The following is a 21,888-nucleotide window of genomic DNA, read 5'->3' on the forward strand; positions in this document are numbered from 1 at the left end:
TTATTGAAAACAAGAAAACCCGTTGTGTCTGACTAATTAAAGATGTATGAGCACGGAAGTGGGGCCACAAATTAAAAAAAATATACATATATTTTCAATTTTGATGGTGAATTATGTTATAACTTGACAATATATGACAAAAAGTAAAAATAAAATTTTTCGATATCTAGAGATAATTTTTAAAATAACGAAAATTGAAAATTTTGTTTAATAATTTAGATTCATGAAGTAATAACAAAATTCATCATCAAAGTTAAAAATAAGATACAACAAAATTTCAACGCTAAATCTAAAATTACCTCGGCGCTCGTACTACCTTTAAGTTGTTGATGAATTAAAATTATGTTGATTTTATTAATACTATAATATAGTAATATGCAAAAACTTCGAGATTCTAGCTATGAATAATCGGTCCGTATGTTAGCTTTTCGTTTTATTCAAGAAAAATGGTTAATTTTTTGAAAAATCATCTTTTAATCTATCTTTTCGGCAAGCGAATATTTAGTTCTTTTAAATAGAACGGTAATAGTATGGAAATAAATAGTAGAGCCTATTTATGTATGCTGGTAGGCTGAAGGCTGATTGCCAAGGTGGTTGTGTCTTCTATTAAACTAGAAATATCTTTTTTATTTTCCTGGCTCTCCTTTTATGAATATCGATAAATATTATGAATATCTATCTATGAATAAACGGTCTATGTTTGCTTATCGTTTTAGTATAGAAAAATGGTTAATTTTTAGGTGCAGTCCGCCACCAAATTAGCAACGAGTAACATACATAATAAAAGTAATTACGATTAGCTAATTCATACTGATGATGATTACTTGGTAGTCGAAATACGTATTTATAAAATAAATAAAAATTATCTAGGGGCAAAAATCGAAATCTAAGGTAACTTAGGCCAAAGGTATTTATTTTTATTCTCCATGATTTTTTTTTCTTAAATCAACCGCATTATCTTTCTTTACGATGTTATATTTGGCACACACGATTATATGCTACAATTATTCTGCATAATGTTACATAACGTAGAAAGAAACGGGACGGAGATTACAGTACAATTTTTAAATAGTAGTTTGCTGAGTATAATTTTAATAATTCCGATAGGAGTATTAATTTTTTGGATAATTTTTAATATGATTATCCGTTAGGTATTTATTGATTGTTGTTAGATAAAAAATAAATATAAACAGAAACCTTATAAGTAAAAGACACAATAAAGATAAATTAAAGTAAATAAAAAAATAGTTATTAAAACCTATAACCTACCTACTAGTCGTGGATATTTGAGTGTTATGCAAGAGGGTTGTTAACTAATTACCGAACATAAATATTTTAATTATACTTTAAATATCTATCTGTCTCTTCATATGTATTATTAAATTATTGAGTTTAACGAGCAATGAACTTAACTTACCCACCAGAATAATACGAGAAAGTAAAAATAAAATCAATAATTTTTGAACTTTATGTATAAAACTTAATAAGAAGACGTACAATATGAAAATTTGTAACACAATTAAGTTTTTTCATATTATTTTCTAGCAAATAATGTTGTAATAGAAAAAAATATAATATCATCATATTATTAATTGCCAATTGTATATGAAACTGGAGCAAGAAGTATGAACTAGAACTACATTTACTATTCGAGTATGTAATAAACAATTCGCACGGATTGTAAACAATATTTTTCTTGATGAATTCATGATTAGTTTCTTATTTCTGGGAAATTTTCGTGAAAAGGCAAATGGCTACAAATTTTTTTTGTCTCGCATTAATATAGTGAATTACCATGACAATTTACTTTTGGCGGGCAGCAGGTAAAGGGACTCGGAGTGGGTAATTAGCTATTTATTACACGAAAGAAGTATAGAAAGGAAGTTCTATATGAAATACATGAAGCCAAATGAAATATTTTTACCAAAGAGTTTTAAGAATGACTTGAGCCTAACACCTATATTCAAAGTAGGTAAAATTTATATTAACCCTTCGGTACTAAGTTTTTAGATTTAAACTGCTCAAATCTTACATTATTTCTTTTTTTATGAATGATCATGTCAATCGTCATATTTTGATCCCAATACTTTTTTTATTCTCTAGGCCGTGCAAAGTTCACAGATTTGTCTTTATCATAACTAAATTATAAAATACAATATGCTTCACATACATACATAATAGGATCATATATAAATTACTCTAGCAAGTTTTTTTCTGTCCAACCCTTATCTTCGTTATTTCTTTAGCAAATTCCATGATCACCCTTCGTTTTCAAGCTTATTATGTCTAAGCTTGCCAAAAATATACTCATGGTCGAAAAGTGTACCGCTTATAAATTTATTAGGCAAACGTGTTAGTTTTTATACATGCTCTCCAAATACTCTAGACATATAATTACTATTATTAATTTGCTCTCCTAATATTAATTCAAGAACTTTTGATTTTTTTCAACACTTTTTCGCGGGATTTGTTTGTTGTTTGTTGTTTTAGACTTTTTAGCCACGGGTAACTACGGGAAAGGAATTCCATACGGGTCGAGCTATTAATTACTTAGTAAGTCAGTTCGTCACATATAGAAACATCACTGATTTTAGTCAATTCTGCCATGCGGGCTCGGCATGCAGTAATGCCATGCGAACTCGCTGGTAAATGGGGGTTCAATGTTTGATATTTGGCAATGAAAGCCTAAAAAACGACACTACCATTTTTTGTGTAAAATTTTAGGAAAATTGTTTCTATTCTTAAGGTGAAACAATTAATATTAAATCAATTCGCTGCAAAATGCAAACGTGCAACACCCCATTCTACTTCCCTACCATTATACTAGGAAAAAATAAAATGATAAAGGAATTGTTATTTTAAGGGTTATTTAAAAGAAAAATTGATTAATAATAATTTTATTAAATTATAGATTTTTCATAAATTATTATATTATTCATACTCAAAATATACACATTTTATTTGAATAAAATATTGTCTTATAAAATATGCAGATTTAATACAGCTTTTAAACGTTTTTTTTTAATGATCGAATCAGTGGGTTTATTTAGCAGATAAAAAAACATCGAACATTTTTAAACACCAAGAAGAACGATACCATAACTTCATTACTATATAACCACGGTTTTTATAAATTCTTAAGCTTTTTCACAGACCTTTCTGCTAAAAAAAACCCACTGTTTATAAACATGTGCTATATTAACATCATGAACTTTTAAAGTGCTTCATATTCATTTTAAAATTCTATCGCTTTATCCTTTCAATTTTTTTTTGGACCCAACAAAATTTGATAATATAACTTTACAAATTACAATTCACTTTTAGTAACTTTTTTTAAAATTAAATGATATGTTTCTGTGCTAAAAATTTTATTGAATGGTGATCAAAATTATGTAAGACGACAATATTAGTAAATTGGTATATTGATTAATATAAATCAGTACCAGATATATATGGTCTCATGAGGTGCATGTTGTAACCCTGGAGCTCAATGGTTAATTGTCATATTGGGATGCTGAATCGAATGAAACCGGTTCTCAGAGAGAAATTGTATCAAAATTAAGGATCCTTCGCCACATTTTGACATCTGAGCTAGGTTTATTCAATTCATTGTAAAAAAATTCTTAAGACCAACTCATTCCAAAATTTATTTTAATTTGGACCTTAATTTTAATTTGAATATTACTGATTTCATTACCATATTTCGGAATTTAAACCGTATTTGATTCGATTCAGCATAAAATACGACCCAATAGAGTCAAAAACCCTTAAATATGTATTTTATGAATTGTTGGTTCACCACATTTCCAACTCGGGGCAGGCCTTATGCAATTCAGCATCCTAAAAAACAGAAAAAATTCTCCATTTGACTCCATGGTCGCAACATGTACACGGGATCACGTATAACTGCTACTAAATTAATAAGAAGGAAGACTGTAATAAAATATGCAAAGTTTAACTCACCGCCGCACTAACGCATAATTGAGCAGGAAACTTTTGTTTGAATAATCAAACATGGCCTTATTGAGTTTAAGGAGTAATTCCAGGGGTAAGTCGCAACTCCTAATTTATCTAATATTATCTAGAAAACTGTCCATGGTTTAACCTCTCTCCCACAGAGGCTTCCGAAACTTTCAAGGACTCTAAAGTTTTGATCACTCAGTTTTTAGATCGTTGATGTTGACTGATAACTCAAAACCAAGTTTTTTGTCTGAACTTGAGAAAACAGCCAGGGATAGTTTCCCCATGATCAATCGATGACGTCAGCGTGTCGTTAATTACTTTCAATAGTATAAAGGTGGATTACACTGCCGAATCAAGCGGTGTGTACTTTGTTTTTTTTGTATTTCTAATTTTTCGAATTATTTCGTGCTTTTCGTGGTTTCACTCTTCTCACAGATATATACATCTATATCAGCATCACAAATTTATATCCGATTAAAGTAAGTATTTTAGATGTTAGACTCTTTGACCAATGGCTACGCCTTTCACGCCACCCAAAGTCGGCGATACAATGAATATTATCAAATTATGTACATTATCTGTATCTTATGTAATGAAGAGCCACATACGAAGCAACTTAAGCATTACATATTGCTCTTGAAGGGCAATATCGTGGTAAAATCTCTTTGTGTGCCCGGTGCTTTATTAAAGTATAAGCACGGTGAGTTTCGTTTTGATTCTCAAACCGCTTGAATCGTCGATGTAATAAATATCTTAAGGTCTATTCAATGATTTTACATTTATTTAATTCCACTTTAAATAATTCTTAGAAACTAGATTGTCAGTAAAATTCGTTAAATTTCAAATAGACTAAATTAATTTTTGTTTATATTCATAAAAATATGTTATGTAAAGCTTTGGAAGCACGTGATTAACATTTTTTTTTAAATTTTATCACATATATCATAATAAACTGTTCATAAAACTTAATTATTTGTCAAAATTTGAGTATTTAATTATGTCACATACATTCATACGTAATGGGTAGATTTTATACACAAAACCTGAATTTCTGAAGGTTTTCTAGACTTAAAATACATTTCCTAAGGTTACTTTTAAGAAGAGTTGTCACGAGGTCACAATCTCTCCTAAAAAAAGGAAAATATTTTTCACATTAATCGAGTAAAAAGTGATTGAAATGTTTTATAGCTTTCGCGGGTATGCGTAGTTGGAGAGGGAAATTGGCAATAAATCGCACATTTTATTTAAAATATAACTAACTTTCATAAAATGTCAAATAAAAATTATGGGTTAATAACGATTAATTAGTCTTCTTGCATTACAAATTGTGAAAATAAGAGACAAAATTGTAACTTATTTAAATTTGCTAAAAAAACAGTTTTAAATTTTCAATGTAAATCAGTTATACAAACCATGAACTTATACGCATAAAATTAGATTAATGAATTAGTCAGTACCATGGAAACTCCATGAAAACTCACATATGGTACAAATAAGATCTCGGTCAAACGCATGATGAGTTTTTTTTTGTATATTTTCAGTCACTCGCAGTATTACCACCGTGGCAATACTTCTTAAGAGCAGCAAAGATCAAATTGAGGTTTTGCGTACTTATCATGCTAAATTATAGTAAATATTCGAGATATCGTGTAGACGCCCTGTATGACTATGGAAAGAAACTTTTGGCAAAACTTTTAATTATTTTGTCAAAGTAACCTTTTCCAAATGAAAAAATGAATTAGAAATTTTTTAAATCGATAACTATCTGTTTCAGCATTTAATTACTTAATAAAGACAAGTAAAATTGTCTTTCTGATTTTATGGTGGTCTATACAAAGTTTCACTATCAGCCGTTTGCTTAGATGTGGCATACATAAACTTTTTTTAGGATAATTTATCTTACATTTTGTTTAAACAAATTCTGTTTTATAAAATAATTCTTCTTTGTTTTTGCACTCTTGTTTTTGTATTTCAAAATATTATTCAAGTGAGGAAATGCCATAAATTTATTCTCTTAACAAAGATAAGATAGACGGAATTTCCACAGATGAATGGTTTTTTGACATACTAAAGAAACATTTTATAAAATGTAAGTTTTAATGCAAATTTCAAAAAGAAGTCACCGTTGGTATTTTTGGACGTCTACATTGGCATTTTAAATTATATACATGCATTCACAAATTTAAATCTAAATAATTTGAGATATACTTACTTTTTTTTAGCTAGAAAATGTATTTAATGAAGACTTTAGGTCAATTAACTAATAAATGTTGAGCAAAAAATATTTTCTAAAGCTTGATTCTCATTTTCAATTTTGAACGAAATCACCCAGAACCTTTTATGACTTAGATTTAACTGCACATGTAGTTACGTATACGTCCGTTTATTTATCATTTTAGCTTAACTTATAACGTTAAACGTTTTTATCTTATTGAAATTAATATATGAAGGTATGCAAAAGCAGAAAAAATAAAGTCAAATAAATTTTTTAACAGGCAAGGCACTGAATAGCTGTGGCAACTTTCGAATTTTGGCAGTTTGAAATTTGTTATCGAATCTACTTTTGAACTTTTTTTTTTTTTTTTTTTTTTTTTTGAAATGAGGAAAAAAGTTTTAGAAAATATTTAATTTATATATTCTTTTAATACTGAGACCCTTCAAATTGGCACTCATAATCGAATTCTTTAAATTTGATGTATTTTGGACCTACTTTAATACTTTTTACATCAAGGGGGTTGTAAAACATTTAGATATAATGATGTTTCTAATAAGATATATTCAGGATCATTCAGAGACTGGGCAATTATTCTAGAAAGGTTCTATGAGCAGTTATTTAAACGGACTTCTATGTTTATCATTTTAATAACAGATAGTTTTCTGGTCGTTAGAAACACATTTGAATATTCTGATATTTTAGGCAAATAATTGTCCCATAAACAATTTTGATGGCCTATTATTTTTTGAAAAAGCGCTAGTAGACGCCTTTGATTTCCTGGCTGACCCTAATATTTTTAGGACCATGATTTTAGGTAAATATTTGATATAATTCACCATTTTTACAAAATAGTGAATTAGAGAAGAAAAAATGTAAATCCAATACAATTTTTCTATGTGGGATGATTTTTCAAAATACCTAATTTCTTACTAAGAAGCTGCAAACTACCTCAAATTCATTGAATTCTATCGAGAAACAATTTCTATAAAGTTTGATAGTAATCGTTTCGTTTTAAGAATATAATATGAGAAGAATTTTGTTAAAAATTCTTTGCTAATGAGAATTTTTAATTTTCACTTCATTCTTATCACTATCCAGATCCAAATTTTTGATATAGCACAAAATATTCACCCACATAAACGCACTTGTCGCAATGTATACAATACGAAAATGTGGTGGAATAAACATAAAATTCATTGTTTGCACTGGCAACCAAAATAGGCAACTTGTTTGAAATGTTGTGAAAAATTTTTGATTAAATTCATCAAATATATCATCTTTACCTTCGAGTATGCTCATACCTACGAAATAAAAATTTTACTAATGACGTGTTCTTTTATAAATACGTTATTAGAGCGAAATTTCTGATGTTGTAAAAAATCAATTATTTATTTATCTTTAGGGTTGTAAGGGCATTAAAAGTTTAAGGTAGTATGAGCACTAAGGCAATTTTACATTTAGGATTGAAATTATTTGTACCTAATTTACAACTTTGATGATGAATTTTGTTATAACTTCATGAATGTAGACGAAAAATAAGAATACAATTTTTCGATATCTGTCTTGGTTTTCGAAATATCGAAAGCTAAATTATTAAATAAAATTTTCAAATTTCGATATTTTGAAAATTACCCCATTTCCCAATAATCATGAAGTCTAAATTACTTGACATTACAACTAGGGCCTCATTAAATATTTCTTTAAAACAAATGGCACGTTGATACATAAAGGTTCGCCAGCTCTGCCCTATACAATATAGGGTAATAAGGCAATATTTCAGAACCTATTAGTCCAATCGTGAAATGGATAATATTTTTTTATTTTTGAAGACAAAATCACCTTGTGCAATTTATTTTTATCGAGAGTAAAAATTTGTTCATCGAGTTTTTACCATTTCCTTTTGAAGAATCGAGAAGACAATAAATTAGCATTTAGTAGCATTTCCTTCAGAATATCAAGTTGATGTGTGGCATGAATCCACTCTCTCTGTTCTAAAAAAAAATCGAGATATGCTATAAATCACGGGGTTGGATGGCGTATTCTCTAGTCGCCGAAATCTTCGTGCAGGAAAGTGCTCATGCGAAAGTGTTCTTTGAAATTTCTCATAAGAGAAAGTAGATTCATATAGGCTTACTAATATTCTAAATCTAAATTATGATAAATATAGCCTTGCAAAACCATACTACTTTTTAACTTTTGTGTGCACCGCCCTAAACCTAAAGGTGTATATCATGGTATTTCGCCCATAATAACATTAAAAACAAATCTCTTACCAATGAAAAACGTCGCTAATAATGGTGGGGTAAGTACAAATTGATCTAATAACAATTTTTTTACTATGATTATTCCTGTTCTTCCACTAAAACTTCTGTCCAACCATTTATACCTGCAAAATTAATTTATTAATGATAAAAATGATTGCAATGTATAGACCGTAAGCTTATAATGAGGAACATTTCTATGAGTCTTTTTGTTTGTCATTTGGAAGATTGATAAAGGTAAGTTTAGTAATAAAAAAAAATCAGGCTTTAATCGTGGCTCTAGTTTTGATTATCTGGAAATCGATTTTCTCGATTTCCATGTTTCAATTAGTTAATTTCAATTTCAACTATCGTTTATTTTAAAAGTCAATGACGATAAAATTTTTAGACATAAATAAAACCTTGCAACGATGGAAAAACCTAAAAAATCGTTACGAAAACACGAAAATTTGCAATTTTCAACCCCTTAGACAGTTGCAAACTTCCTATCTTTTGTTTCTCGAGGAAATACGAAATTTGAAAAAAATTTTCTATTAATTCGATACTCGAGCCACGATTAAACCACATTTTTCTCTCTGGCTGAGCTTACCCTCAATTCCTGAAATGGCAGACAAAATAGAACCATAGAGATTTCTTTTCATTATAAGCTCATGGTATGTTATTCTCTTATAATATTAATTATTTACAATTCATTTTTCAGTTGGATTTTTCTATTACACGCAATTGAAAGTTTTGGCTTAAATTTCAAACTTACCAAAAATAATAAATTTGTGGATAAACAGCTCCACCTAATACTCCGAATCTTGTGATCATGTGCGGATCATATGCTGTAGGTTTACCGTTTGTCTAAAATTTTTTAATTAATCGGAAAAAACCTTATTGATTTATGAATTTCCAATTAGTAAAATTGAATCAATCTGAATAGTTTAATTTTTTTGTAGTTAAACTTAGAAGTCGAGTAATTTTAGGGAAAATTTGATCTAGTTATTAAATTTGATCTTAATTGATCTAAAATTATAACAATATTATTTAATACACCGAAAGACTTTTGATGGACCTAGTTATCAAGTCAACCTATTTTGAATGAGTCGTTACTAGAAGTAAAATATTTCAATTAAACTCGTATATCTCTGCAAAGATTTGAAATACAAAAATTTGTTTTTTTTTTTGAGATAAAAAGTAAAAAGTTCCATTTTACAAATATGAATCGAGTAATTGCAAACTTTGTATTTTCTTTTCCGATCAACTAGCATTTTTTCCGCAGCGTTTAGACTTCCAAATATCAATAGTTGAGCATGCAACGAATAATGAAAAGATGCTATGGTGTGGCTAAAAGTTCGGGACACTCTTCACAGATTAGTTCAGATCGATTCTATTTTTGTAAATTTTTTTAACGATATAATGATTCAAACATGAAATGATTTATGAAAGTTTAAACGTACATTGAAATATAAACCAAAACTTAAGATAAAATGTAAAATAAAATAAAAAAAAGTTTAACACTAGCTACCATGTATGAAGTATTGGTGGAAAAATAAAAATGCCAAAAAATCCAAAACGTAAAACTTTTGAAAAATCATAATGAGAATTAGGATCAATTTTCTACAAAAAAATAAAATAAAAAAAATAAAAACTTAAAACTTAAAACAACAATAATTGAATATGAATGATGATAATACTTTGATCTAAAATTAAATAAATACCATAATTTTCCGATTTATCGTTTGTTGTGAAAATTCAGCTGCCATATATAGTGTGCCATATATAAAACTATTTACAAGAATTGGATGTTTGATAAATAAATCGGTAATCTTTTTCGATAGCCGATTTTTTTGTTCCTGTGATAACGTATGTGTATTTTTCTTTGAGGATAAATTTCGCTAAAAATATTTAGAGCAAGTTAAATTTCTTATCGTTTCTACATATAATCAAATAGAACTCCAACCCTGTAGGTGCGATATGCATTTATCACTTGAAAACTACTGAAGTTATCAAGGTAGTTTTTTTTTACTTTCCTTATAATTATTCACTAATCAATAATCTTTACTAAACCAGGATCCCGGGATGTGCCTCATTTTATAAGATCTTCCTCAGAAGGGACTGAAAGTGTTTCAGTGGTAATGAGCAGAAATGTGCGAGTTAAAAGCGTGGATAATATATTGAAAAATTGGATTTCGTTCAACCCGTTTACCAATTATCTCTTATACCTTGTAAATCTTGTTTTAACTAATTTCGACTAAAACATAGTGTTTCTAATGGAGTGAAATAATTACAAACCGACTAGAATTTAATTTAAGCTCATAGGCCCTTCTTAAATGCAATATAAAAAAAATTGATAAAAAAAAAAACAAGAAAATGTGGAATTCTATGAATATAAAAATTCAATTATATAAAATATCTCTTACCGTTATAATTAAAAATTTATTTCGTTGAATATTGTACGGTTTCGTCAATATATTATGGCACATTTGAATTTTATTCATTTTCGAAGAACTATAATGTCGTAAAATTATTGGACAATTATTTATTAATCGAATACAAATTTGTTGTGATAACCACATGGTTAAAATTTATGCGTTTACCGGTAAGTAACTGTATAAAAAAAATAAATTTAATTAATTAATTAATTAAAAAATAATTACTTAGTAAAAAATTAATATTAAGTAAAAATTACTTACAATAATATTTTTTAATTTTAGACATTTTACAACATATAAAATTTAAAATAATAAAACAATTATTGTGGTTTGCTCATTATAAAATAATACATACGCAGTATCATTTGATTTAATTCGTTAACGCATGTTTTTACAGTTTTTCCACACATAGTACATGGGATTATTGATCGCCCATTTGTACTTATTGCGGGAATTATTTAAAAACAAGAATATATATGAAATAAAATACTTACGTTTGAGATAAAATATAAGTTGAGCTAAGAAACAGTGGATATAAAAACTATATGAATTTTAAATGAATTTTAATTCATCTTAATATGAAATCATCATGGGACCCTTTATAACAATCAATTGAACAATAAAAAGCAGTTTATGATAATATATTAATACGTATATCTGACGATCTGATATGGAATTTAATTGTGAAATTATCAAGGATATAATTTATAACGATTTATTTATGGAAATATTTAGTTTATATTTTCGTACATTTTATGCAAATGTTTATTGACTGTTTGAAAAAAAGTCACACCTCTGATAAGGCATCGTTGAATTTTCTATACGTACAGGGCGTTTTCCCTTAATATATATTACTTTTACAAGCTTTTATTTAGTTTCACCTGTCTCGTTGTTTGTCTGTAATCAAATTTTGTAAGTCAAATTTGATCCACTTTCCGGTTTTCGATTGAGCTGAAATTTTGCATCCACATTTAGTTTGGATGACAATGCATGGTAAGATTGTGGCGTACTGATTTTCCATCGCTTCTACCATATTTGATAAATATACATTTTTTTAGTCTTAAATTAAAAATTTTAATAAAAAATACTTTTTAAGGGACAACCTTTTATTGTACTAAAAAGTAGAAAATAATTTTATCTATGAGTTACTCATACCCGCCTATTTGTAAAACCTTGAGGCGCTTAATATCAAAAATGAATCGAAAAATAATTAGGCATGTGAAGTAGATGAGGCGTTTCGATTCATTTTAGATATTTTAAATTGAGGGCATCAAGCTTTTACATGCAGACGACACGGCACTATATACCCAATCTTGGCGGATTGACACCATTGCCAACAGATTGAACTCGCAACCAAGAAAATTATTAAATACCTTCATCTCTGAAGAATCAAAATAAACGCTTATAAGACCGAAGCCATTATTTTTATCAAAAGAAGACCCAAGCCTTAATCGCCAAATTTATATTTAAAAAAAAAAAAACTGGAAATATACCGAAATTAGTAGTAAGAGCATAAGGAACATCTACGAACACATTGTGATACTTATTTGTAATGTAGAAAATTGGCAAAAAATTGTTTTTATCTTATCTTATCTTATTACAATTAGATACACGTGTATCTAGTAATAGAATTAGCGAAATAGTTTATTGAAATAATATTTGATCGGGTAATTCATTATTATATGATAAATTATAAATTTTAAGGACATAGTTTACTATTGCCCTCTGAAAAAATGACAATTTTTTTAACTAAAAAACTTACCTTTGGTGAAAATGAAATGATCATCAATGCATTATGAGAAAAGCTTTTTCCAAATACTTGTAAAACAGTTTTGCAATGAGGGATTATTTCGAATGACATTAGGGTGTAAAACCTATTAATTTGGAAACAAATATACGCATAATATAGTTTTGAAACGACTCTCTGTATATTATTTTTCCATTCAAATTAAACAACATTAATTATTTATTTTAGGTATAAGTATTTACCAATAATAATTCATTAATAAGTTTACTCATAAAAAATTTACTGTCGTATCATGTCTGATTTGGTCACTGTAATGGTAAAAACAATGTAGAAACGTTTAATTTCTATTTTTTTTTGCGAAGTTACTTTGTATCTGAACAATGGATTAGAAATATGTATTCAATTACGTATTTTTTTGTGATTAATTAGACTTTGGAGACCTTAAAACAATTTTATATTACATTTTTTGGAAAAATACTTCGAATAAATTAATAATGTAGTCAAAGTTGCTTCAATTCCTAGTCTAATCCTAATCCCTATGTATGTTTAGATCTTTAAAACTACGCAACTGATTTTGCTGTAGCTTTTTCTAATAGATAGAGTGATTCAAGAGAAAGATTTTTATGTAAAATACATGCATAATATAGTAGAGTAACGGGTTGAAATAGGGGTTGCAAGGGATGTGCTTTGAAAACTTAAAAAGATGTGCATCGATTAAGCTCAAATATTGATAAGATATACTATCAGCTTCAAGCATTGTTTTTATAAATTAAGCGTTAAAGTGGGGATGAATAATTTAATATTTTTAATTATACTCTAGTGGGCTATCAAATAAAAGAGCATGATATGAGGAGAAGCTGTGAAAGTGGGGATGTGGCCCAACAAAGCGGGTTTTTCATAGCTATGTGTATATATAAATGTTTGAATGGTTTTAACTTAAAATCAATTTAATAGATTTTTATGAAACTATTAAGATATAACTTACTATTCCGAAAGTGGTAAATGCTGTAATTTATTATATTACTAAAAAGATAGTAAATCATGAAGACAGTTGACCGAAGTGAAAACTCAAAAATTTTGAATATCTGGCCTTTTCTTGGCCTTCTACCTGGCTGGCTATAATAAATAGGGCATATGGCTCTAATAAATACCTTTCCTGAATAATAATAAATAATACCTCAATGCTATTCAAATAGCTGTCACTGTTCTAGATAAATATGGTGGGAGCGCAAATAAAAAAAATTGTTAGGAAACTTAGGAATTTATTTAATCGGTAACAGTTTCTAAATAAACAAATACATTTTTAACTAAAACAATTTATTAAACAAGACAAAAAGAAATAAAATCGTTTTATAAAAACAATAACTCGTATCTATAAAAAAATACTTTTTGATGTAAGTAACAAAAATAATAGGTGTATATAATCTGGGCAATAGTTTAAGGAGCGTTATATTCATTGGAATTAAGTGTGTTGGTGAATTAATCGCCTCAATGTTTGGAAGCCTTAAGTATTCTTTTTTTCTTATAATCTGATATCCGGATGAAATATTCAATTTCTCCTTTACTGCCCAGTTTTACATACACCTTAAGTAATAAAATTTCGTAATGCTTTCATCAACATTTCTGACGTCTACACAGAATATTTTTTTGTTATTTTATAATAAATGTAAAATATTATATATTTACATTATGAAAATTATAGTTTTTCCTTCATTAAAAAAATAAGGCCATTTATATTTGTAGGCAATTCGAATATAACATCACAGATCATTCACGGTATTTAATTAATTATACATTTAGACTGTGATTTACAATCGGCAGAGAAAGAATTCTACTTTTTATTTATTTTTTACAATTTTCCTACTAAAATAATTGACTACTTTTAAGTAAGTCTATACTTTAAAATATTTATATTTTAATTGATTGGATCGATATTTGACGAAAATCTCTTTTAATTCAAAAATTGTTTTTTTATTTTACATTTAATATTCCTTTCTGATCAGAATATTTAGAACAAATGATAAAAACAAATAATAAACTGTTAGGTAATGACATAAAAATTAATTTTATCTCCTATCATTAGCAGACTGTAAAAAAGTGCTAATTTTTTCTGGCACTATCTGACAGTCTAAAACCATTGAAATTGAAAGGAGTAACGTTCTTTTAAAATAGAACTGTTTGAAAGTATAATTATTTAAAAATATTTAAAAACAGATCTAATTAAAAGTATAAATCTCCGAGAGTATAATAATTATTATAGAGCAGAAAAATTTTTTAAGCAGGTTTGAAATATAATGGAATAAAAATATTTTAAGGTGAAACTAATTAAAAGTAGTTTTATTTAAGTAAGAAAATTATGTAGTAGTAAAATAAAGAGTAAGTTTCTTTTTTATGCCATTTAATCACCGAAGACAATATTTAATAATAATAAAGCTAGTAAATTGTTTTATCTTTGGATAATAAAGCTTAAACGGAAGAAATGGAATGAATTTTTTTTAAATTTGATTTGAATAATTATTAATTGTTGGAAGATGTATTATTCAATTAAAATTCAGAGTGCTTCATTATAAATAATCAGGCTAATAAAAATAAATTTGTTTCGATTTCCAAGCAAACATGAATTGTTAAAATTGTTTTTAAAGGTTGAGTAGGAATCACTTTTTTTTAATAGTGATTTTTGGTTGAATACAAAAAAAGTTCTCAGTAAAATTGACGGTAAAAAAATTCCTTTCTGTTCGAAATTTTCTTAGTAAATGAATGTTATCGACAGAAAATAGTCGGTAAGGCTTCATAATTTAAGCCACTCTTAAATTAATTCAAAAACTTCTGTATTTAATTTTCCATCAATTTTTTACTACTTTTTTACTTTTATTTACCTAATAAAATTAAAATGGAAAATATCCAAAACACATTTTGAAAAAAAATTCTCTAAAAAAGTAGTCTAGTATTTAAATAAAATATTTTTATATTCAAATCACTTTTCAAGGCTTAAGTATAGCTTAATAATTAAAGCACAAAAAATAATACTTGCTTTTCATCAGATAAAGCTTCCATTGAGATGTTTTATCTCAAGCTAATTAAGTAACCTATAGCTAAGTAGAAAACGTTTACACAATTTGAGAGAATAACTCGCTTCATTTTTCTTGAAGCTTAATACTTCAAAAGCTTAACTAGTTATTTTTCGTATAATTAGAAAGAGTAGTTGTAAGTAGAAAAGTTCTTAGAAAATTATATTTTGCTAAGATTTATCATTTATTCATTTTCGATTCATTATCGAATCGAAAAACGTTATTTAATTTTTTTTTAGATGTCATTATTCTCTCAAATCGATTATAAAATATATCTTATAATACATGCCTTTATCAAAGGAACTTTGAGCTATTTTTGAGTTTTTAAATGTCATTTAACATAAATTTTATACAATTTTCCTCGAAGAGAAACTGTTAACAGTATTACTAACTGTAGTTTTATAGAAAACTCCTCCACAATCGCGGTGCATTGAATTTTTCTATTTAACGAATTGAAAATTTATGTAGGTATTCTATTTCTGTCCACTAATTTAGTAAATAGAAATATTCGCCATGTTGCTACTTAATGCTCAATTGATGATAATTGATGTAAATTGTAATAAAGACCTTTTTTCGCTAATAGTTCTTCATGTGTGCCCTTTTCTACAATAACTCCTTGGTCGACTACACATATTAAATCTGAATTTTGTATTGTAACTAAACGATGTGCAATTGTTATACTTGTACGATTTTCTTGTGCTTTATCTAATGCTTCTTGTACTACTTTTTCACTTTCTCTATCTAATGCTGACGTTGCCTCGTCCAGTAATAAAACTTTTGGTTGTCTTATTAATGCACGGGCAATTGCTATACGTTGTTTTTGTCCTCCTGATAATTGTGTTCCTTTTGAGCCTAATCTTGTATTATAACCCTGTTTGGAAAAAAAGTATGCGAATTAAAATCTATCTTCTCTATACATATAAGAATGTTATGTTCGTTTGTGTATTGCTTATGGACTCAAAAAGTTCTGCATCGATTGAGCTCAAATTTTTGCACGATAAACATCCTTCCGAGGATGGTATTTATTTATATTTAATTACCGGGGGTAGAAGAGTAAGGTGTGGAAGTGAGGATGAAATTTTGTATTTGAAAAACCCATGTAAATAATTTTATAGACAAATACAAATCAATGTTTGCCTAAATGTCATGTTACTAGGGTTTTTTTTCATGTAATTTATAATATTTACAAAAGTCAATTCTGATTATTAAAAAAAAGTCTGATATAATCCAAAATACTTACTAAGGGTAGTGAACTAATGAAGGTATGAATATTTGCTTGTTTTGCTACTTCAATGATTTCTTCCATACTTGGATTACGACTATTATCACCATATGCGATATTTTCAGCAATTGTTCTATCAAATAAAACTGGTTCTTGTGATACAATACCTAATTGACTTCTTAATTTTGGTATTGATAATTCGGTTTTGGTATCGTGGCCATCCAATGTCTGAAGAAAATAAAAAATAGTTTCAAAATGGTTTCGAAATTAAGGAGCTTAACTTTTACTAGCGCTTCCACATTGTATCATTCGTCAGGCGTTTTTCAATATAATTAATTCCAAAATATAATCCTTTTGGGGACTACTACAGCCCAGATATATGTCTAGATTTATAACACCATTATTTTTTAATGATTTAAATACTTACCACGACCCCTGAATCCGGATCATATAATCGTTGTAACAATTGAATAAGTGTAGATTTTCCACAACCACTAAAACCAACTAATGCCACATGTTGCCCACTTTGTATATTTAAATTTAACCCTTTTAATATTTCAGCATTTTGTCGTGTAGGATAACGGAACTTTATATCCTTATATTTTATATTTCCGTCGATAGACTAAGAAAAAAAAATTCATGTATTTAAATGACATGTCAAATTTCTAAGAAAAATTACCTTCTGATCATTCGAAAATGATGCGGGATTAGACGTTATTTTTGGTTGACGATCTAATGTTTGGAATATACGGATTGCACTCATTCTAGCACCAATAAAGTTTGTAGCAAAACTTAGTGCTTGTCCGACCATATAACTCCCGTAAAGTGTTACTTCCGTTACTCTAAAAGTAAATGCTTATATTCAATTTCATCGTAAATTGGGGAAAAATCAAAGTACCTTGTTCTTCTTTTGTGCCTCGATGGTGACTGAAAAGGATTCTAGCGTTGATCAAATTAAGAAGAAGCGTGAAAATTGCAATGACAAAACAGAAATTTATAAAATTTAAAACCCCCCGACAAATTGAAAAATATCTAAGAACCTACTCCATTAAATACCTTATTCCTTAGAGCTTGCCCTATCTGAACCGATTTTGAGGAGCAAGGAGTTTAATTTTTTAAGTTGCTCCGGGTACGGAACCTTAAACTCGCATTTGAAACATAGCTAAGAGCATTTTTCATTAAATTATCTTTCAGAAACGAAATAAAAATTGGTTCATCCGTTTAGGTGCTACGACGCTTTAAACAGACAAGCAGACACACTCACACATAGCGATTAAACATATAACACCCTTTTTTTGGTTCGTGGGTTAAAAAATGAAAAATTCCTGTGCAATAATGTGCAATAAACAATTCGTTATGCTCAATGAAAAGAATGATAAAACCTTGCATTTGGCAACCCAAGATGGCGGGTATAGTGGTTGCCAATGTGCAAAAGATTAGAGAAATTAAGAAGTAATTTTTTAATGAATATGACAATTTTTCAAGTTTTGTCGAAAAAAATATATAAAGGTGGATTTATCCTGAGATAGTCTCACCAAATTACTTTTTGTTAGTCAACTCTGATATACTTTTCAGCCCCCTTCGAAGCAGTAACGAGAAAATAATAATGATTAAATTAAACTTACAATACAACTGTTTGTACGTCAACGTTATCCTCGGCAATCAAGTAGCCACCAAACGTTAAACTTACAGTATATAAAGCAAATATAATTCCTTGGCCAAAACCATAAACTGCAGCACGGAAATTAATCTTTTTCTTTAATATTCGTTCCACTTGGTATAATTCATCAGTGTACCTAAAAAATAATTAGTTTTCTAATAAAAAAAAAAGCCCAAAGGCAGAAAATGTTTTTTTTTTTGAGAAATTTTCTAAAACATTTTTTCTGTAGCGCCTCAATAATCTTAAATAACATCTATATGAAGCAAGCAAGCATCTCTAAATTTGGGAAAGTATAAGTTTAACTCCTGATAGCGGCAACGATAGTTTGCTAAACATAATTAACAGGACATATAATTAAGCAAACATCCTAGCAATCTAATGTAACTGGCAAATAAAAAATAATTAGTGAACATATTGAAAAAATACAACAAATGTTGAGAGTAATGATCACTTACTTCTGTAAAAATGTGTGCTCTTGGCCGAGACTCATTACAGTTCGAATGTTTGATATCGCTTCGACAGCCACTTTGGTGGCGTCTTCAATAGCCTTTTTATCACCACCCGATGATTTAGCTGCTTTTTGTTCTAGACATACCGATATTAAAATAAATGGCATCATAAAACTACAAACAATTCCTAATTTCCAACAAAATACGAGAGCCACAACCACACCAATTAAAATTAAGAAGAAACTTTGTAAAATGGCTCCAATAGATGTACCAACTGCTGATTGTATGGTTGAAACATCACCTAAAATAAATTTTGTTTAATTAATATTTTCTATTCATGGGCAAAATGTCCGAGTTAAGAAAGAACAAACTTACCAGATAATCTTGATGCTAAAGCTCCAACACTATTCTTAGGCTCATCATACCATCCCATTTCTTGTACCATCATCACACTAAATAATTTCTCACGTAATCGAGTTGTTAAATGTGCCCCAGCTTTATTTAATGTGTAGGCTTGGAAGAATTGAGATATACCTAGACAAAATCCCATTGCTAAAAATATTAAAGAATACTTTCTAGCCTCTGAGGTTGCCAGCTCATTATCTTCTATTCCTAAAATCTATTCCAAGAAATTAATTTAGTTTCATACTTAATATTTCATAAAATTTATTGAAACACTTACTGCCATGAGTTGTCCAAACAATACTCCAAACGATTGCATAAAACCACCAACGCAGATTGATGCAATTACTCCCCAAAAAAGGTAACACCATTCGGGTCTGTTCATTTTTAATACGCGCATAAATACACTTTCTTTCGATTTGCTATAGTATTCTTCCATTTCTTTTTCCTCATCTAGTTCTTTTTCTAATTCACTTTGGATTGATTCAGTAAATGATTTTTGCCTGTTAAATTTCTTAATTTTGGCTTCTTCATCTAAAATTGGGTAATAAAATTCGACAAAGATTAATATCCGCGTAGGTAGTAGACTATAATCAATTTCTATACGCATTATTAAACTTATACAAAATCGAGTTTTAAATAGTTGATAAACTTTTCTTTAACAAATTGATTCCGAGGAACAATAATCCGAGTAAAAAATACGGAGATCCTTCCTTAAACCTAACTTACGTTTGGTAAGGGAGTAGGAAGTAAGTAGAGAAACCCAAAAAATCTTTAAAAATCAATTGACCTTCCAACTTACCTTCATCTTCCGTTTTATCTTCTATTGGTGCTGCTGTATTTGTAACAACCAAATTATAAAATTGACCTTTTAACTCCATTAACTCCGAATAAGTACCAATTTCACAAACAACACCTTTATCAACATATACAATGCGATCAGCATTCGTGATCGTTGATAGACGATGTGCCACAATAAATGTGGTTCGACCAATACCTATCTTTTCTAGAGTCTTTTGTACTTGAGCTTCGCTTTTTAAATCCAGTGCAGACGTTGCCTCATCTAATAATAATACTTTAGGATTTCGTATTAAGGCACGTGCAATAGCTATTCGTTGTTTTTGTCCACCAGATAATTGAGCATTGCTAATTCTAGTATCGTATCCTTCTGGTAATTTTGAAATGAAATCATGACAATTTGCCTGTTTTGCAGCATTTTCGATATCTGCTTGTGATGCTCCTTCTAATCCGTAACCGATATTTGTAGCGATTGTTTCGTTAAAAAGTACTGGTTCTTGCCCAACAACTCCAAAATGTTGACGATACCATCTTACATTTAATTTTTTTATATCAGTACCATCTAAAAATATTTGCCCCTGGAGCGGATCGTACAATCTTTGTAATAATTGTATAGCTGTAGATTTTCCGCAACCAGATGGACCGACTAATGCAACTGTTTCACCTTTTTTCACGGTTAAATTAAATCCTTGCAAAATCTAAAATATATATGTAAGATGATAATTTTTTTTTTTAAATATGAGGTCAAAAAATATAAGATTTTGAAAATGCTGTAAGAAAATACCATCAATTTTTCAAATTATTGTTTTATCATAGTAGCAAAGTACAAAATTTTGTATTTTTTGATCAGTTTTAAGGAAAAAAGTAATTTTGTGATTTTTTTTCTAGACGCTTGGTTTTTTAAATAAAAGTTATTGAAAAACTAAAAATTCATTAATATTCGTTTTAAAAAAAAATTTTATTTTCTCAATCTCTCAGGGAATACACTTAGCTAACGCAGCTCTTGCGCTACAAGTTTTTTATAGTTTAAGGTGGTATAAATATAATTTGGAAAAAATGATGGAATTTCTTTTTATAGCCTTTTCACAATCGCACAATATTCTGTCCCACTCCTTTATACACAAATTTGAATAAACTTACTTTAACATCTGGTCGTGCTGGATAATTAAAATGTACATTTTTAAATTCAAAATTTCCTTCTACATTATTTGGCGTTAAACCGTCTTTACTAAATGTATTAATTTTTGATGGACGATCAATAATTGAAAATATTACAGCCGCAGAGCCTTTTGCAGTTGCAAATATTTCTAAATATGGTGCGGCGATACCCAAATTTGTTGCTCCCAATAATACAGAGAAAAATACTGTCAAAAACACTCCTGTTGTATACGTGGGATTTTCTAATCCACGATCGTCAATAATGAACATTACGCCAAACCAAACTCCCAGAGCATAACTACCGTAAGTAATTAACCATAAAAGTCCAACTCCAAAACCGGTTAAAATTCCTTTTCGTATACTTTCTCTTTTTGCTGGAATTAATTCTTTTGCAAATCTTTCAGATTCTTTTGCTTCGCCATGGAATGCAACTACCGTACGAATTGATCCAAACACTTCTTCGGCTATTGTTGAGGCTCCACCATAAGCTTCTAATTCTCTCATAGTTAATGTTCCTTGCAACTAAAT

The 21,888-nt window shown here is 28.6% G+C and overlaps 2 protein-coding genes across 4 annotated transcripts in view; both read right to left on the reverse strand.

Moving 5' to 3' along the window:
- Window positions 1–6,599: 6,599 nt before the first annotated feature.
- LOC123298331 (mpv17-like protein) lies at window positions 6,600–11,450 on the reverse strand. Of its 2 annotated transcripts, none has more exons than XM_044880306.1 (6): window positions 11,351–11,450; window positions 10,845–11,031; window positions 10,143–10,319; window positions 9,194–9,285; window positions 8,452–8,564; window positions 6,600–7,479 (listed from the first exon to the last, which is right to left on the reverse strand). In XM_044880306.1, exons 2-6 carry the CDS (start codon window positions 10,998–11,000, stop codon window positions 7,232–7,234), a joined length of 786 nt encoding a protein of 261 aa, XP_044736241.1. In that variant the 5' UTR covers window positions 11,001–11,031; window positions 11,351–11,450; the 3' UTR covers window positions 6,600–7,231. The 2 variants fall into 2 exon arrangements, with proteins under 2 accessions (XP_044736241.1, XP_044736240.1); XM_044880305.1 differs by lacking the exon at window positions 9,194–9,285 and adding an exon at window positions 9,950–10,041.
- A 4,079-nt stretch (window positions 11,451–15,529) lies between these two features.
- LOC123297494 (multidrug resistance protein homolog 49) overlaps window positions 15,530–21,888 on the reverse strand; it is a 35,088-nt gene continuing 28,729 nt past the window's right edge. For both annotated transcript variants that reach the window (XM_044879167.1, XM_044879168.1), the window contains exons 8-17: window positions 21,343–21,882; window positions 20,207–20,900; window positions 19,685–19,938; window positions 19,378–19,621; window positions 19,009–19,303; window positions 18,519–18,689; window positions 17,573–17,735; window positions 17,321–17,515; window positions 16,912–17,121; window positions 15,530–16,542 (exon numbers count right to left, since the gene is read on the reverse strand). In XM_044879167.1, the coding sequence (XP_044735102.1) occupies window positions 16,195–16,542; window positions 16,912–17,121; window positions 17,321–17,515; window positions 17,573–17,735; window positions 18,519–18,689; window positions 19,009–19,303; window positions 19,378–19,621; window positions 19,685–19,938; window positions 20,207–20,900; window positions 21,343–21,882 (3,114 nt within the window). In that variant the 3' untranslated portion in view covers window positions 15,530–16,194. The remainder of the gene's footprint in view (window positions 16,543–16,911; window positions 17,122–17,320; window positions 17,516–17,572; window positions 17,736–18,518; window positions 18,690–19,008; window positions 19,304–19,377; window positions 19,622–19,684; window positions 19,939–20,206; window positions 20,901–21,342; window positions 21,883–21,888) is intronic.

The sequence above is a fragment of the Chrysoperla carnea genome, chromosome 4 (assembly GCF_905475395.1).
Source record: "Chrysoperla carnea chromosome 4, inChrCarn1.1, whole genome shotgun sequence".
NCBI classification, from domain to species: Eukaryota; Metazoa; Arthropoda; class Insecta; order Neuroptera; family Chrysopidae; genus Chrysoperla; species Chrysoperla carnea.

Excerpts from the sequence above, each read along its gene's own strand:
- LOC123298331 (XM_044880306.1), bottom strand. The coding sequence starts at position 11,000 with ATGTGGTTATCACAACAAATTTGTATTCGATTAATAAATAATTGTCCA. Across the intron at positions 10,320-10,844 it reads ATAAATTTTTAATTATAACG|CGAAATTTATCCTCAAAGAA; the intron begins GTAAGAGATATT and ends AAATATTTTTAG. Across the intron at positions 9,286-10,142 it reads CGATAAATCGGAAAATTATG|ACAAACGGTAAACCTACAGC; the intron begins GTATTTATTTAA and ends AAAAAATTTTAG.